At 40.4% G+C, this 19,441-nt stretch overlaps 1 protein-coding gene across 12 annotated transcripts in view; it reads right to left on the minus strand.

Moving 5' to 3' along the window:
• brsk2b (BR serine/threonine kinase 2b) overlaps positions 1-19,441 on the minus strand; it is a 166,191-nt gene that overhangs the window by 29,924 nt on the left and 116,826 nt on the right. For all 12 annotated transcript variants that reach the window (XM_034878760.1, XM_034878764.1, XM_034878763.1 and 9 more), the window contains 5 exons: positions 17,656-17,796; positions 7,138-7,254; positions 2,571-2,604; positions 2,383-2,451; positions 750-896 (listed from right to left, as the gene is read on the minus strand). In XM_034878760.1, coding sequence (XP_034734651.1) covers positions 750-896; positions 2,383-2,451; positions 2,571-2,604; positions 7,138-7,254; positions 17,656-17,796 — 508 coding nt within the window. The remainder of the gene's footprint in view (positions 1-749; positions 897-2,382; positions 2,452-2,570; positions 2,605-7,137; positions 7,255-17,655; positions 17,797-19,441) is intronic.

The raw sequence follows: 19,441 nt of genomic DNA on the forward strand, positions 1-19,441 counted from the left end.
AAGAAAAAGACGATGGTTGGCTTGGCAGCAAGTTGATATTAGCTACTTCATTTTGAATGCGTGTCTCTGCTAACATGCTTTCTCCTTGGAGCAATACAAGTTTAGCCAGCTTGCTGTGAATCTGCAAAATAATGTTTTTCCTCTCTTAACACATATCTGATGTGTCTGCAACCCCCCCTCACCCCACCCCCGACTGCTGTCTAAAATAACATCTAAATGTGTTTTTCTGCTTCTACAACATCATTAGTTGCATTAGTTATTAGAATACTAGTTGTGGACTACGGAGATAAAATATTCAATGGAGATATAATTCAGGTCTTACTGAGTCACTGGGATTGTATGAATTCTCCATGAGGAGTACTGTGTAGCTTCCTGTAGTATTGAAATGACTACAGCATAATGCTTAAGATTAAGAATAACAACATATACTGCAGAGGTTCATGATAATGCAATTTGACAGTTGACAATCTCAAGGGTTTAACGTTCCTTCTGAAATCAGTCATATATGGTTACCTCCCCTTTAATGCTGACGCGCCCTCTTTTCTTTAGGCTTTCTGCATGACTTTGGACTCCCTTCACAAGACTGCTGCCCCAGAGTTAAAAGCTATTGTCCAAAATATCACTGCATGAAGACTTCCCGTAACTGGAACTAAAGGGCCAAGCTCAAAGCATGTAAAACAGCCCAAGTCCAAAAAGAACAAACATAACCATAATGGTGAATTATTAGCTAGTCACTTAATTGAACTGACCGTTAGTCTTTTGGTGGCATCCACTTCAATCATGCCACGGAGAAGGTTCTGACAGTCTGGAGGGATGAAGTGTGGCATGTGAAACACACCCAACTTCACCTTCTCTAGCAGATTCCTCAGGTTGTCATCATCAAACGGTAGTGCACCCTGGAGAGAATCACATAAGGAACAGAGAGTAACGACAGGGACAAGAAATTGAAAGTGTTGATGATGTAGATATAGGAATAAAAGTAGAGAAGAAATCATTTTTCCTTGTTTTAAGGGCAGCATTAGAATAGAAAAAAGCCTTCACTCAATCAAGGGCAAATAGGAAAAAGAGTATGAATGATTAACTAGGGTTGCGAGAAGAAACAAAACTACCTTTTGAGCCCAAATCCTGCACTACTTAAAGAACAGGCTCGCTTTCTCAACTTGTTTAAATCTCCAATTAGAGCATTCTCCCCTCAGCCATGATGCAAAATAAATAATAAACAGCAGTAGGCTGAAAACGGGGCTTTTCTAATAATTACCCAGCTTTCTCATTTACCTCGTTCATTTAGCATTCTCTCATCAGAGTCATTTATCAGAGCGAGCTGACACCTCACAGATGTGGCTGTTTGATGAATGACAACCCCACAAGACAAGACAGGAGGGGGGAGAGAAAGAGGAAAAGGTTGAGAAATATTCAAAGAAAGGCTGAGAAATGAGGAGATGTAGAGGAAAGAAAAGAGGGGGGCAGGCTTGTGTAACAGATGATCTGAGCGCAGCCTAACTGCTGGAGAGTATGCGTGTCTTCCCCAATCAGACAAATGGTTATCTCGCAGCCTGATGACAAGAAAAAGCAGGACTGTTCATTTGTAGTCACAGAGCATCAAGGAATTTTGTTTGTTTGGAGCGAGAGATGTGCGGTCACAGTGGAGACGACGGTAAACAACTTAAGGTTTATGGAACGCAAGAGTGCAAGGGTGTCCTTAACACAAGCACACACACAGACACACACACACACACACCCTCACACAAGACAAGTCAAAGTGAGGGAGAAAGAGGTAAAATACACAGGGCCTGTGGCCAAAACCCGCCCTGTCAGCGTTGGTATTTATTTTGGGTTATCTTCTTTCAGTTTGGCTGTATGAATTATTCATAGAGCAGGAGTGTATAGGAACTACAGTACAGTTGTTGATGAAACACAGCTTTAGGGCTGCATGGCTGGTGAAACACAGACATAATGTAGCTAGAGAATAGACCTCATTATGGATACAGTGTTGATACAGGATAATACAAAGATGCCTCTTTACTCTGATGTTCTGTTGCACTTGAGGGCTTTTATTCCAGTAAGACATTTTTTATGATCAGATTTAAAATGTTAATGGTTAAACCCTACGTTTCTGTTCGAAACGGCAGGTTCAAGCCCCCACCATCTCACCACTCCATTGAGGTCAACCTCGAGTCAACACCTTGAGTGTAAAGTTGGGAATGTCCCGTTAGGACAAGGCTGATCCATTACAGATGGTAAAAAGGCTGTACATATGGGTTGACTATGAAGAGGAGGCCACACTTTATGGTTAAATGGTATAATGCCATATTTATCTGGAGAATTGTAAACTAGTATGTCAGTCCAGTCAGCATCAGTTAGTAAAGAACAAGCTGCACTCACCACCAACAGAGCAAATAGAATGACCCCACAGCTCCAGACGTCTGCTTTCCTCCCGTCATATTTCTCTCCCTAAGGACAAGAGAGTGTTTGTTAGCAGCTTAGGGCAGAGTGTTAAGGTTGGTAAAAATAAGATGAGGGACTGTGAAAAAGAAGCTAAACACATTCTGAATCAGTTAAAAATGACCCACCCTGATGACCTCTGGACATGCGTAGTGTGGAGATCTGTTGGGAAAACAAACAAAAAAGTGCCAAAGGTGAACAAATTTACACAATTTACACAAAGACAGAAAAAAATGTTCCAGGTTATTTGAAAACTTTTCCATTTGTACTGCTGTAAAGTAAGTCAGGGTTATAGAATAATAGAGTGGTTATAGAATCATGATACAAAAAAAGAGTCTTACAGCACACCGCTGTATGAAAATGTGAAGAGAACCATTTAGGAAGACAATAAATGTCTCAAGTGAGCATAGATCAAGATGTGCTTTGGGAGTTTAGACATACAGAGGGTGTTTGGATGTCCTCCTGCTTGCTCACTCAAGGGCATCCTCTCACAGCAGATAGTGAACAGACCCACTAATCTTTACTGCACCTGGATGGACTGACAGTAAACTCAATGACTAGATTGACACATCAATATCATATGACGATTTAGGGAGCTACCTCGCAACGTCTGCTCCATAAGCCACTGGCTGTGAGAGGCGTTGGAGTGACTTGTTATTTTAAACACTTTTGCAGTACTTTGACATTGCCACATTGCCAAATTATGTCCCTTGATATGAAAAGAAACAGGTACTAAGAAGTGCCTTGGGTCAATTTAAAATTTAAACAATGTTTTAGCTACAGGACGTTTCTTTGTTTCTCTGATTTTGGGCAAGGTTCTGCTCTCTCTCAACATGCCTGAATGTGATTGCAAACAGAAAGCAAATCAGGCACCTGTCTCCCCCAAACCTCGCCTGGTGATCTGTCCTCCGCCTCCTCCTCCCACTTCGTCTAATCTAACACCAGGATATTTCTAATGAGAGACTATCTGAAGTCTGTAAACATGGCGTCCATTAGCTGTGCTGTTGTTTTGTGTACTCATGAATACAAGTGCTGACGGCACGGCATCCTCCGGCTGTCAAAATACTGGCCGATAGCAAACACTGCCTCCATGTCAACGGAGAAGCTCAAACACGAGTCTATGCAAATACGGCCCTCCTGATTGCAAGTGTCATGGTGCATTATGCAGATGAGCAAGGAATAAAAAGAAAGAAAGAAAAAAAAAAAGGTTTGCACTAGTTATGCCTTCTGAGTGCCAATGCACACAAGCCACAGCGGAAACCAGGGTGAACATAAACTAATTATTTGCAGGTCGGTGGAGAACAGGGTGAAGGTGAAGACTGGAATACAAGCATCTGAGCTGAATCCTAATTTGTCATTATTAGAACACTAAATTGGTCAGCTATATCATCATTATATGCTTAGAATATGCTTATCTCTTTTCTACTCTTACCTATACTGTAATTATATGGCTTACTTTATTTATACTGTGTGTGTGTGTGTGTGTATATATATATATATATATATATATATATATATATATATATATATATATATATATATATATATATATATATATATATATATATATATATATATATATATATATATATATATATATATTCATACACACACACACACACACACAGTATATATATATGTGTGTATGTGTATGTGTGTACTTTTATATATGTCATCTTTTGTAATCTCTTCACTGTTGGACTCTGGAAAACTACCAAGTCATTTATCGAGGAGCCATGGAAACCCCGACCCTTGTAACCGGTTATCCCTTCATCGTGGAATATACTGTATATCATGATAAAAAATCCCTTGCTGCTCAGAAATTCGGAGTATAGAGTTGGATACTAAAGATAAATAAGGAGCTGTAAAGAGCCCTCTGACCGGAGTAAAAAATGCAGTCTTTTGAGAAACAGATGTGCGTGGGTTGACATAACATCAGTCTTTTCTTGCTCATTTACTCCCTCAACCTAACACCTCCAACATCCCATACAGTAACAGCATCAACAGACAGAACACTGCTATTCTGAGGGCAGCAAATAGCAGCACAGTGGGACAAAATTCAGCTGAAAGTGATTTGCCCGACAGCGTAAAGACAAAAAACGCATTTGATCAAGGACCTCATGTTGTACTCAAGCAGACGGCTGAAGTGGGGGCATTTTTTTCAATAAAAATGTATTAAAAAGTTGTCTTTATCTATTAAACACCAAAGGGCCTGTCAGCGTCAGACTATTTGCAGAGAGATGTCCGGACCAAAAAATATTCACAAGTTAAACTATAAAGATTACCATGTAACTTATAGTACACGTGGTACAATGTGCTTTGTAAGGAAGTATCATGAGCTCCAGAGATATGAGTTGTGAGATATGGCCTGGCAATATTGAAGAGACACTGCGACATGCAGCTTGTCTTGACAGAAATTCAGCTTTTTGTACCAAATTTGTGCGGCTCCTTGCTGCTACCCAGATAATTTCCTTTTATCAATTAAAGGAACAGAACTAAACAAACAGCAAGCACTGATGAACTCACAGCTGGGCTTACAGAGACATAGAGAGACATTATGCACATGTTCCTGGATCCATATTTGTGTGTGCTTGTCAATGCCTCTGCTCATCTATACGTGCGTATGCTGCATTTGTTTATGTATGTGCTCCGAGGCTCCCCTTACTCTACCTGGGGTGTTTCACTTAGCTCCATTATCCGTGGGATGTGGAATATATATATGTCAGACAGCTGCATGGTGAGAGGGGCCAGATAAATGCGTTTAATTAAAAACTGTCAAATCTACACTTAGAGACGGGACAGTCAGAAGTGCATGAATAATCAATAACCACACATACAGTATATTGCCCATTCACATGTATAGACAAGACACACACACATACACACACACACACACACACACACACACACACAAATGGAGCAGCATACATTGATGGAGATAAGAGTGGAAGGAAAACTGAACTACTTGGCTTAGCTGTGTGTGGGAGTCTGTGCCTGCATCTGTAAGACACCTCTGTGTTCCCAACAGCAACAAGTACCTTTGGCACTTTGTAAATATAAGTGGGGGACTAAGCAGATGCACTGCACCTGGATTGCATGGCAGATTTCCAGAGTGGAAGCAGAATGCATCAACAATAGATACAGTTGGTCTACAGGCTAAAAAGCTGAGTAAGAGCTGTCACATTATGAGGTCTTTCTAGGAAAAGAAAACGCTTCAGCGTGTTCATCATGGCTGCAGAATGACCCAATCCTGAACATTTTACTTGCAGATAGCAATGCACGCTGCTCTCACTTTGCCTGATCTCCACCGATGAGTCATGAGAGCTTAGGCACTGCAGGAAAATTATGCAACAGTTTCAACTGCATGCTTGTGTGTGCATACACAAGCTTAAATATGTGTGTGTGTATTTTAAAGAGGGAATCAGAGACAGACAGAGAGACAACCAAACAAGCACAGGACAAAAGGTCCATGACGTCAGGGATGAACTCGCCAACGCTGTGTGAGCATGTATGTTTGGCAAATTGCGTGTGTGCAAGTGTGTGTAATTTCAGTTGCGGCTGATTTGGAGGTATAATCTGAACCCAATCAGGTCTGAGCTGGGGACAGATGTCACAAGGCATCGCTATCTCCCTCCCAGCCCTACATGCAGTGTCAAGTGTAACCAGAGAGCTTTGATTCTCCCAAAGACCTTCAGACAACAAAAAAAGACTCCTTGGTTTACATCTACTGGCCTATCCATTCCACCACAGCATTTCTAGACTGATTTAGATATCTGACACTTGTTCTCACTGAACAGATACTTTTCTAAATCTAGAGATGACACACATAAATGTGTGAACTCCCTCCGTTATGTTATGCCCCAAATGAATTTTCTTTTTCTTGTGTGCCTAGTGAAGCATCATCTTAATAGGAAGTCATCTAAAATCACAAAATCTACTCTGTTCTATATGTGTTTTTACTTGTGTACTATGCATACAAATATTGATAAAGGCCACAAGTTTTATAATCAGACTTCATTAAAAGGGAAAAAAAAACAAAGGTTTGGCTGGGCTTACGTCTCATTTCCAGTGTGAAGTAAAGGTAAGAGAAACATGAAACTCTTTGGAGAAAAACTTTGTCTGCAGCAGTGAAATATTCCTGTTAATTCACTGAACCTTCATCAACATCAGTTTTTTCTTTTATTTAAGAGGCAACTCAACTTGTATTTAACCTTGCACACTGGTCAGGGTTAAATAAAAACGCTCCCACAATATGGATGACTATACTCCAAAGACTTTGAAAGTGACTTCCTGCAAGCAAATTCATTACAGTCGTTGTGGGATTGATGGACCTGCCGTGGTCGGGACTGCCAGACCATAAAGCCCAGCATCAAACATGAGGAGACGGAGAGCAGCAGTAATGTGTGGCCGTGGCCGTGGCCGTGGCCGTGGCCCTGCTCACAGCCAGATAGCACTCTCTGTGAGGCTTTGAGAACACGGCACCTTGCAGAGGGCTTGATAGCTCTACTCATCATTCTCTATTCCTTCACCACCCTCGTCTTCGTCTGTCTCTGTTGCATACAGGCTACTTCATGTGTCCTCCAACCATGACCTATTTTTACCTTCAGGACATTCTAGATATCATCTATATTTCAGTTGCAGAGGAAGTGAGTTTAGATCAGAAACCATGCATCACAATGATTTTGGATCATTTACCCGCAGCTGGTTTCCAGCAGACTGTCTCCAACCTGAAGGGACGCCATGCCGAAGTCTGCTATCCTGATGTTGTTCTTTTCATCTAGCAACAGGTTCTCAGGCTTCAGATCCCTGTGGCTGAAAGATAGGGAGACAAAGACATAAAACAGTTAATGAAACATGAAAGAGCTCATCATAGCGTACATAAACTTGTGAAACCGAGGAGAAATGGAAGGCGCGCGCGGCAAGTTTTATCAAACACCTTTGGATCAAGCTCGGATACACATCTGTGCACGCAACTGTGAACAACACAGCATCTTAACATGTTACCGGGTGCCCTCCTTGTCTCTGCAACACGTCTCACTTTGATCCGTCCATGCTGAGACTAGGGGGCTACCACCTCAGCGCTGAGCTGGTACGAGCTGTGACAGCCCCCTGCTGTGTCCTTTTCTCCTTACCTCCCTCTTCGCCCCTCATCTGCATCCTCTCATCTCCCACACAGCCACCAGCAAACTGGCTGGGCAAAGGGCGTCAAGGGGAGCAGGCAGCTGAGGTGGTGTTCATTAGCTGCCGTTCATAACTGCTGAGCACAGCGAGGGGGATAACATCCGACGGACATTGTCTTTCTCCTTAAAAAGGACCACGGACTGGAAGATATTTCTCAAATCACGGATGCTGTTGCTGTGTCAGAGGTTAAAATCTCAATTTCAATGAGTTCAAAAAAAGATAGCGTTGGTGTTTTATCGTGTATTTAACATCTCTTCTGGGGTTGAGGGTTGTTTCACATCCCACTGTGCTGCTCTTATGATGTCTACCAAGGCTGAGGGAAGCTACATAGACATTCAGACACTCATTTTTATCCATCTCACTCTTGCGTACGTGTATACTTGCTTACCTCCCTTTATGCTTTTTGTAAACCGTGGGAGAGTTATAGAGCCACTGAAGCTGTCAGGGTACCATGAACTAAGCTTTCATCTTCTCTTTAGAGTAATGCTAGAAAGAGAGAAACAATAACTGCATGTGCCTCATCACGATGGAAGTTTAACCTTAGATGACATCAGCTGCTGTCGTTTCCTCTCCTAAGGGATTACCTGTCAGCTGGTTTGTTATTACCGACAGTCTCTGTGATCCCTGCTATAATTGAAATAAAACACAGATAGCATCTAAAACAGTTCTCCCCAGGCTAAAACCTTCATCAATTCACACAACCATCATTTGACAGTGATGCTAGGAGCGTGAGAGTTTCTCTTTTAACTAATACTGTCAAAGCACACGAGGAAGGAACAACGGTGTGAGGTTGTCCCTCTATTCCACTGGCGTCTTTGTCAACATTCCTGATTAAATAATTCCTTAAAAATAATGTTTTTTACGGCAAGTAAATGTTTTTGACATCTGAATTCACTGGAGTTTAAAAAGGCTGAAGGTCAAAATATAGTTTTTACAGACACAGGGACCAGGAGATAATTTGGTGTGACATCAGTGATAAATACAATGGCAGTGCCGATTGTGGCTAGTATGTAAGACAGTGTACAAGCATTGCTAACTATTGAAATCATGGGAAGATAAGCTGCTGATCCTAACAGACCCCAATCATAGAACCGCAGCCTCTACAGAGCCATACATATCTAAATCTACCCAACTGTCAGCCTTAGATGCAAAAGATGCATACTTAATCAAGATCTAAATACCCATAAAAATGGCATGAACCTTGTGTAATCATAGGCATATCATATGTAAAACAAAAACAGCCAAACCTCAAGAGACTGATCCACAAAAGAAAAGATTTATCCATGGACAGCAACAGGGGGACAAATTGCATCTGGATGCTTTATTGGTTGTCAGGACCTGGGTATCCATAATAGAACATTAAACTGCCTCTCTGACACATTAGGCTGCACTTTGCAACTGTAATCTTGCTCACACAGCAGGCCTTGCAGCAGGATAGCTCTGTGTTCCACTCATATGTCATACATGAGGTGACACTGTTAAACGAATTCAACAGCTGCAGTAAGCTCAAATGTAACAGTAGTGTTTCTTTCCAGAAATTTGGAAGCTGTGCACCACTAGCAAGTTTTAGGAAAATGCTTTTTTTTCTAAAATACTCATGTCATGTCATGTCATGTCATGAGTGCATATTAGTTTTACACAGATGTTTTCCGCAGGGGAAAAAACCTGATGTGAATGTGCTACTTGCTACACAAAAAAAGCTCTTACAATGCTGTTCGGTGTAATTTACAGGGCACACATGCGTGTCTACATGCTGTCTGAGCAAAGTTTACACCCCAGTGGGGCTGTTAGACACAATTCTTGCAATTTAACACCAAGCTCTTAATTGCCTATGATCATTTGCATGCTCCATGCTGATATGTTCTGTTTTATAGAAGGTCGTAATGGGTCTGTCCTCTTGGGGCTCACATGCATATAATATCCCAGACATGTTTATGGCAAGTTGTGTAACTAAATTTCCCAGCCCAAGGAAAATATACTTTTCCCTTAGTGACAAATCTGACATTCACCACGTTTATTTTTGCCTCTTGCTAAGCCTGTGATACAGATGGAAGATATGTGGCACTGGTTAGCTAAACAGGAATGCTGGAAACTAACAGTAATGACTCAAATGCATCTTTAAGACATATTAGCACACCTGTATTTGCATTTTTATGAAGTGCTAGAGCTATCATAGTTCCATTATTGTTAGCCAAAGAAGGGTTTTTAACCATCATTGAAAGCTGAAATGTACCCATTTAGCCTCCGGCGCACCTCTGTGTCATCCTCCTCTTCCTATCTTTCCTTTTCTCTCTCAAACTTTTTTAGGCTTCTGCTGACCCAATTAGAGCGAGACCAAGCACATTCATTTAAAATGCTCTAGGCTAATATTCTATCACATTAACAAAAGGGGACAACATTCTGACTGCTGACTTAGATGTGCTAGACACAATCGTTCATTAGCCAATGGGGTTAATTGTGTATTGAGAGCAATGAGGGATGAGAATAATAAAGTTGTCTTTTTCCCCTTTTCTGCTGTCTAATGGATTTGGTCGTTTTTTTGCTTTTTTGCTTAAAGCAAGGGATCGAGTGTGCTTTGCTGCTATATTATTCTGTAGTCATGTCTTTTTCTTCTTCAAGTGACCAAGTTAATAGTACAATTGGAACACATTTTGTTCAAGGTACAGATAAAAAGCAAGGCCAGTTGGGTACAAGTGGGTGGAAAGTACTCAAGTGTGGTCACAGTTACACAAAAATTAAAGGTTTCTATTAATCCCTATTAGAATGTCCCTTGTGAACTCATTTTACTTAGATACTAACAAGAACAGTTGCTGATTGTCAGCAATAGCCTGCACACGTCCTTCACTACGCTGTCTGTCAGAAAGCAACATAAAACAGCAATGGTCACAAAGTGTCAACTTGGTGACCATTGTCATTGCCCATGCTCTATGTATTATCTGATTGTGTTATGTCAACTGATAACAACACAGTATGAACAGATAATTCTTTTGAGTGTAAATTTTAATAAGTCAATCATAAGAACAATTTCAGATGCAACCAATTTTCTCTTTCTTAAAGTGACAATGTTAAAGCTGTTTTCTCCCTTCATTTCACCTTTGGTCACATTTGATCTCAAATCCTCATCACGATCTTCAAACTTTACTTGGATAGCTCCAGTACAGTACTGTACTTAGTGTCATACACATTTCGTAGTCTACTCTCACATCATTTGTATTTAAACTGGATTAGAATTGAGAGGAAGGCACACAGCTATCACACACACAAGAGTTGCCTCTCCAGTGACTGGCAACACGAGCACTTCATACTGTGCCATCTGGGGCATTTCTATCTATTCCTCTGGGGTTTTGAGCAACACTAGGGATGTAATGCATTGCTGCATCGAATAAAGTGGGTAAAACATGGGATTACAATGATGGCTAGTTTTGTAATAAACAAACTATTTGCTTTGTTGTGCCAAATCTGTGTGTGCAACCCAGCATTTGCTCTTAATCCAGAGGAGTTTGACTGAGCAAGATAGGATGAGCAGCGGACCTTCAAGGCAGAATAAACAGACTTGCTGTCAGAAAAGCATTGGAGGGAAGGAGTGGCATAGATATGAAAAAATCCATAGCAAAGTCAGGCATCCAATATAGACAGCCCTGGTGGTGCAGAATTCCTCTTAAAATAGCCCATTGTGCCTGTTCAAAATAAGACAAATAAATACAATTACTATCTATTACTTGGCTTTATTCTCCATTTAATATTTATTATCTTAACCTGCTGTTTATCCTCTCTCTACAGCTACTTTTGTTAACCCCATTCTTAACTTCCCTCATTCAGCCAGCCTTCTCCCTTTTCTTGCTACACTTCCCATTACAACCACCAGCCTATTCCCCCTAAATCAAGCACCATAAAGGCACCTACTACTTATGCTCTCCCTCTTCCACCTCCATTTTCCATACCCCATTTTACCCATCCCATTTCCATTTCTCCACTCCACCTACTCTCAACTTCGCACCTCTCACCTCACCCGTATCTGCAGAAGAGGAAATATCAGATCATTTTAAATTACTAAAAAGAGGACAGAGAGCGAGAAAGAGAGACAATTTCATTCTGTGTTGTTAGCAACCATCAATAGTAATGATGATAGGCTATAAGTACAGGCTTTTAGGCAGACAGACAGACAGACAGACAGACAGACAGACAGATAGACAGTCAGTTAGTCATCTGGGTAAACTCTCCCAAGAAGGTTGTCAAACACAACCACAAACAGCCACAAGGGCATGGCCACAGATGATGGAGGATGACATATAGGCTAACATGAACTGCATGCTGAAAGATGTTGGATGAATCAAGGTGAACAGCTGATGGAAAGTTTCCAGTCTGATGCCATTAAACCAATTGGAGAAGAAGAGCGTGCAACAAGATGCCACAGTTAAAAGAGCTTCAGTCAAACCTCAAACGATGGAAAACCATGTAGTAAATGTGATGAAAATATAAAATATTGCATCTATGTTTGTTTTATGCAGCAACTTGAAGAAGGTTATTACCTCCTCATCGGTCCGGTTTAATATAACTGCTGGACCAGGTGTTTGTTAGTGCACATGTAGGTGGCGTTAACAATCAGTGTCAGGAAAAGTAGATGTGTGACTGTGTGTGTGTGACTGTGTGTGTTTGTGTGTATGTGTGTGTCTGTGAGCATTTACAATGAAGCTTTAGAGACAGTGTATTCTTCCAAGATCCACTGCACTAGCACAGATAATCTAGTGACAGATAATCTTTATCTTTCACGCACGCACACACACACACACACACACACACACACACACACACACACACACACACACACACACACACACACACACACACACTTTGTATTGAACAGACAGACACAGTGTGGTTAAATGGGTTACAAGGGGAAAGACCCAAGTCATTACTTAACAAACAGAACAGGGGTGAAAAAGAGGACGGAGTGTGTTGTGGTCAGGGTGAAATTGTGCATATTTTTCTGTGGATGGTTTGTTAAGTGGGTTTGCTCATGACTGTGCAGATGTGGGTGAAGGAATTATCTGCTTGTGCAGCATATGACAAAAATGGAGTGGGTGGACAAAATGACTGGAGAGTGATACAGGGGTGGGTTTGGTGTCATTTCTGGCTCGCTTGACCTATCCTAGGCACAGCTTCAGAAGCACTGAAAATAATAAATATACCTTCACTGCTTACTTGCAAATAAAAACATTGTGCAAGGTAAGTCCAAGTGTAGTAAGGTAGCAAAATGTGTAGATCATGACAAATGTCATTCAAATTAACCTGTCATCATCTGGTAATATGATTCAAAAGCTGGGTAAAAATCACACAATCAGATTGGGAAGTGTTTTGAAAATACACTTTACTCTTCTTAATCAATCCATCGATCAATCTGTGTCTCTGTTGGGCATTTGCAGTTTTGGCAGACTGCAACATTGACTTTTTTGGAGAGTGTATACATTTAGCAGGTGTGTGGTTGTGGTGTTCTCATTAATTTGTCACTTTGTCTATTGTATATCTGTATCTGAGTCATCCATTATAGATCTTACATTGGCAGACGTACTGTAACTAATAACATCCAAAGAGAGGAGACAGAGGAGAGAGGAAAATAGTTTGACACCGGATCTGGTCTCTGTAATTTTTCATTTTAGAAGTTATCTGTTGTAGTTCTAGCTCAGACTGGGGCAGGGCCATCACTGAAAAAAAAAGCTAACTAAACTAAGAAAAACAAAAAGCTAAAAGGGAAAGACAGGTGACAGGTTGTACGCCAGTAGCTTATACTGAATTACGCCCCCCTTCTATTTAGCAGCCGGCTTTTCAGTCCATGTTTGTGTTAGCATACCATTTTCCTTTCCCTTGTCCCACTGTACTTGTGTAAAGCGTTCTTGGGTTTCTACACTCATTTAAGTTATTATTTCGCTGGTTGCTACGACAATGTTTTGGCTCGTGACAAAGTTACAGTGATAATGTTACCCGGTTTAGCTCATGTTACGTCCAGGCTAAGTTACCGAGTGCAACAGATGAAATGTAACAATGCATCTGTGACTTATTATTTAATTGTAAAGTAATAATTTTCTGTCTGAGAAAAACATTCATCACAACTATATGACTCAGTAATTACTATGGGTACGTAAAGAAAATACCTTTAGAACAACAGGTACCGTTCGCTAGAATCAACACAAACTGAATGTTACGAATAGCCACTTTAACATAGAATGAATTTCTCTCACTGCCTCAGCATTTATTATAAGTATCTCTCAATGACAATTCCTTTCCTATGTCTTTTTTTATCCTACCCTAGTCTATCTTTGCCTCCTTTTCCCTCGTCAGCTATCCTTGCGTGCTTCACTTTGTCCCTTTCCCTTCCTTCATATAAAAAGAAAACTCTACCTAAATCAGATTGCGATCTGAATCAGGCAGCAGAAACACTGAGTCATAAATAGCCCTCTACGCTCTTTCATTCACACTTACATCCATCTGGCTGAATAGAAATATTTCGGGACGGGACGTGGGCGGAGGGAGGAAGCATGAGGCAATGTAAAGAAGGTGAGCAGATAAGGAGGGTTGGAAAGCACGTGTTTACACCCCCACCCCCGCCATAGACAGTGAGTCACCGAAAAAAAAGAACACTTCAAATGGCCTGTGTAAGTCCCCTGCGCAGAAAAGTAGAATTGGAAAAAGTGATGGAAAAAATGCTTTTTATTGAGGGGGTGCTGAGAGCTCATTAGTGAGAATGGAAGGAAGGTGAGAAGGATGCTGTCTGTCTGCTTGCCCCTAATTGACTGTATGGAGGAAGGCAACACAACCAAATTAGGCTCCTCATGATACATTTGCAAGGCTTCATTGTCTCCGAGTGAGGGGATTTGAGGAGTTAAGACAGAGAGACAGCAGCAAAGCAAATCAGGAAGGGCGAGATAAATCTGCTTGTGAATGTTACTACAAAAGAGCTGCGATAATCTATGTATGTGCATGCACTTAACGTCAGTCCCAGAGGCTCTCTCTTAATTGGCCTAATCTGTTCTTCCCAGAGTCAGTTATTTACACAGACTGATAGAAGACTTCTAAATTTCATTCCTTAGATAGAACAGTTTTGTTCTTTTTGGTACACGAGTTATCTTCTGTTTTTTTAGTTCCCTTTGGGAATTTAAGATGGAATCCATCAACTACCTATTTGGTGGTTCAAAGAATAAAATTATCTTTGGCGCATCATTCCGAGATTATCAGTGACATGTAAAGTAATTGTGAAATGAGGATATAGCTTCTGCTGTCACTGTGTACAACGGCTCCTACGATAGCTTTATTATTAAAAATCAGCAGTCACAATGTAATTGCCTGTTCTATTAACTATGCCGTGCATAAAAACAAACGCCTATTCAATCACAATACAAAAAAAAACAACAACCGTACCTTTTCATTTTATGATAAATAAGTTTAATTCTTTCCTTTTAATTGCCTGTGCAACATTATGATAATCCATTTCCCAGGCATTTAGTACTCTAGACCTAGTTCTAGGGAATATTAAACTACAACTGTCTTTTACTGGCTTGGTTTCTTCTTCATCATCCGCAGCAGGTAGCTTTTCAGGAAACTTTGTATAGATATAAATGATCATCACAAGTCGACTGGCTGGCTAGCAGTCTGGCCATGGTGATAGCTCTGGCATATTAATGGTGATATATTAATGTTTGTAATCGGAGGCCCCTGCTAATGGTGTTAGCAAAGAAACAAGCTAATAATGTGCTGCATAATGACCGTGTTTTAATTGTTAGTGACCTCAACATTCTGGGCTTTACTCTGGGCTTTCACTTACAGAAAAACTACAACAAATGTCTTTCACATCTGACACACAATACATTTTATACACACTCAAAATACACTAATGGCTTGGTTTACATCAGGAATTAGCATAAAACCTTTGTTCCAGTTAGTAAGTAGGAAGGATGATACAGCAAAGACAATGACTAGTGACTGAAAGGAATGCATTTAGAGAACAGAACAGCCTTAAAGTAGTAGTAGAATAAAGAGTTGTATTTTTAAATGTAACCAGTATTAACATAAAAGGAAAAACAACATTACTGGAATACAAGAATAGAATTATTAGAATAACCACTTATAACCGGGTCTGTATGTAAACCACGGTAACAACAACTACAGTCCTTTCTCTCGGCAAAAACAAGAACCTTACTGTTTTAAGATCACAAATGGATCCAAGACACACGCGCACACAAGCACACACACACACACACACACACACACACACACACACACACACACACACACACAAGCACACACGCACACACACACAGATGAGCGCTCTAAATCAGCCCCTGCTGTTTGTTGATGTTTGACTTCTGAGCTTTATATGATTGCCTCCAGTCTATGAGCTGGTGAACAGTTAAATTACCCCCTAAAGCCAAACACTATGCATCACAAGCCAATGTTATAACAGTACAAAGAGTCAACACAGAGCCGAACAGAGTACTGTGTACTAACTGTTGAAGCCATTACACAGATTTTATTTGTATCTTTTTCACATGCATGTCATTTATAATCCTACTGATATTCAGATAATGCTGATTACAATTACTGTCGATCATGTTAACTGTGATGATGATGGTGATGGTGATGACGATGACGTCAGGGGGTGTTAACTCCATATTTAGACCTCACCTGAGCCAGGTGTGTGTGCGTGACTAGAGAGCTGAAGGAAAATTTAATTTTCAACCGCATTTACTGAGACAAACTTTTATTTCTTTGTTTAAAACAAATTTATTTATGTTTATGTTGCAGTTATAGAATAAAGAAACGGATTATTGTGACATTACGAACGAATGCGAGTTGTTTTACTGACCGCTGCTACACTACCAAAAAAAGCAACTTCTGTTCTGCTGCAAAAATGATACCTGAGCACTTCATATGGAATGGAAGTGGACGATCTGTAATTCCCCAAACCATAAACACAAAAAAACAAATTTTAGATATAAGGTGATGTGTATTTGACTTTCTATTTGACATGTGTCAACCATCTTGAGCTGTTTAAGCTTGATGTTAAGAGAAACTTTAAGAAAACTGAAAAATAAACACTTTCATAAGAATCACAAGCATATTTTCTCAGTTGTATAATCTCCATATTAAATCATTGGTTTGAAAACTTAACAGCACCCCAAAGCTATGAATAAACTGATTTAGATCAGTCATAGATCAGTTCATATCAGGAAGACTCTGTATCTTTTTAGAATTCATTATTTGGGAAATCGTTATTTGTTCAATGTTGTATGACAACCACATTTACTGTGTTATCCTTCCTGGGTATGCCTGTTAATTAGCCGTTTTGTCTTTTTATACTGTATGTGTGTGATGGTTTTATGCAGATAGGGAATGTGTTTTTTTGTAGTTTTAACCCCAAGTGCCTAATATTTCTGTGGAAGATGTGGTGTTCACTGCTTTAACACATGCTCTGCAAGCCTTAAATGATCTAGACATTACCCGGCAGAGCTTTACGTCAGAACGCAAATGTCCGAATTAGTCGCATCACGTGAGAATTCACAGCGAGCGAGTTGGCGTTTTAACGACGTTTCATGCCACTTGCGTAAAACCAGAAGTTCAAATCTGACACAGACAACCTCCCCTTGTGGGAGAAAGGGAAACTCTGGACTATGTCAGGACCTGATTCCTCACACATTGATTGGAGTTCATATGTGAAAATGACTTTAGGGTACTGCACCTGTGAGTCAACTTTATTATACTACAAAATGTTAAGTGTAAATCAATATAATATTGTACTTTATTCTTCATATACCTTTATGACTTTATGGCAAAACCTTAATTTGATCTTCCCTTGCTTAACATTGTCCCATGATTTGTGTCAAAATCATATTTGTATCCCAAATGTTACAAACCAAGAAATAGCATCTATGAATAGTATCAAAGAGCGATAGGTTGATTTGCTTTAGGCAGTCTAATTCACAACATATATCACATATCATAGCAGCTAGAGTTGTTTGGTATGTGGATCATTTCCCTTACCATATGGAATGACTGTGGCAAAAATCCAGGGCAGACATGATCTGTCTGAAGAATTTCCGGGCCTCCTTAGGTGTTAACCTGCCTTTCTTCACCAAGTAGTCAAACAGCTCACCACCAGACACATGTTCTAGCACAAGGTACCTGAGATAAAGAAAAAGTGAGAGAAGGTAAAAAAGCGGACCATGAAATAAAAAAACAAGGAGAAGAACAGCAGAAACAACTCTAATACACACATAGAAAAGAAATATTTCACTTGACAGGAACAAATTCCTGTGTTCTCCACAGAGCCATCTGAAAGGAGTCTAAAGAAAGAGAGAAAGCCCCTGACCTCTGAGGTCTGTAAGCACTGGAGCAATATGGGACGTAATACTTCCCTTACAGCGGTTAGACACAGACAAAACACCCAGGATCAATGATCTCATTTCCCCATAGTCATATCAAGTTGACAGTTTATTTTTCATTTTGTCATTTGTAAGCTGTCCCCACCGTCAGAGAGTGAAGCATGCCAACAGTGTATTACAATATATGTGAAGGGTTCTGATATACTATACACTCTGACCTCCGATGGGAGGCATCAGAGGGATGATAAAGTTGCATTACACTACAAAAAAATGAAAATGTGTGACAAGCTCTGGGACATAAGGAATTTAAGATATGTGTAGTACGCTATGGTACAGAAGCTGCATGATTTGTGACAGTCTTTGTGTCAGCATTCGGTTACTAATCGAGAAAAAGAGACTAAAGTGAGGGAGGAAGAGCGATATTTGAAAAATAGTTTCTTGCTATACTGTATACACTCATTGTGTTGTAATTTCTTTATCTTTCACCTTCCCCAAACGTACATATACACTTCCCTGCCGTCACATTTCTCACATCCATTCTTCAGGTGGCCTTCGTGCCTGTGCGGCAGGGGATTGTGGGGGAGACAGTCTGCTCTGGGGCTCCAAGGGGACAGGGAACTGATTAATCTCCACTGGCCCAGACATAAAGCTGCATCTGTGGGCCAAAAGCCAGCGGTGCCCTGCCCCTGGTCCAGACTGGCCGATCGTATATCCTGTGCTCAAAATCCCTCCATCTTCACTACGACAAATTGAAGCTCAGGCAGGTGCTGTAATTCTCTCTCTTTCTTGTTCTTCTCTCCCTGCTGTGGATGTGTGTGTCCGCATGCAGAGTTATTGATTACACTATAGTGTTGCAAAGTGTACTTGTCCACAGAGCATGTGCTCAGTAAATAACCCTTAATCCCAAAAATCTGGCTATTACAAAACCTCTATAGTTTACGTGAATTGTATTCTGACCCCTGCATAATATGACCATGAATTAAATGCTATTCCACTTAGTACTGCAGTTAGTTATGTTATTTAATATAATGGCAGCCTATTAAAGGGGCACTTCTCTGATTTTACATATCATGATCAGTTTCACTGACATATTGAAACTGTACAATATTTTCTGTAGCTCTGGAAGGGAGCTTTCTAAAAGCTGCTTAAATAAAATGAGTTATGTCAACAGAGTTATCTCAATTTAAAGAAGACAAATGGATGGCCTGTGTTAAAAAACAGGGGTGTAGAGGTTGAACTAAGCAGGCTTTTATTAGGCTGGGATGGTCTAATAAAACAATGCTAACGAGTTGCATTATGGGAATTGTAGGATTCAGCCCGTTTAGAGCTTGGCCCATGCTCGGGTCAGGATCTCCCAACCTACGCTTCACAGATTTGGACAAATACCTTTTTAATCCTTTCTTCACAAGCACCACAACTTAAAGGAAGTGCAATAATACTAAATC

This window comes from Etheostoma cragini, chromosome 8 (genome assembly GCF_013103735.1).
Source record: "Etheostoma cragini isolate CJK2018 chromosome 8, CSU_Ecrag_1.0, whole genome shotgun sequence".
Taxonomy (NCBI): domain Eukaryota; kingdom Metazoa; phylum Chordata; class Actinopteri; order Perciformes; family Percidae; genus Etheostoma; species Etheostoma cragini.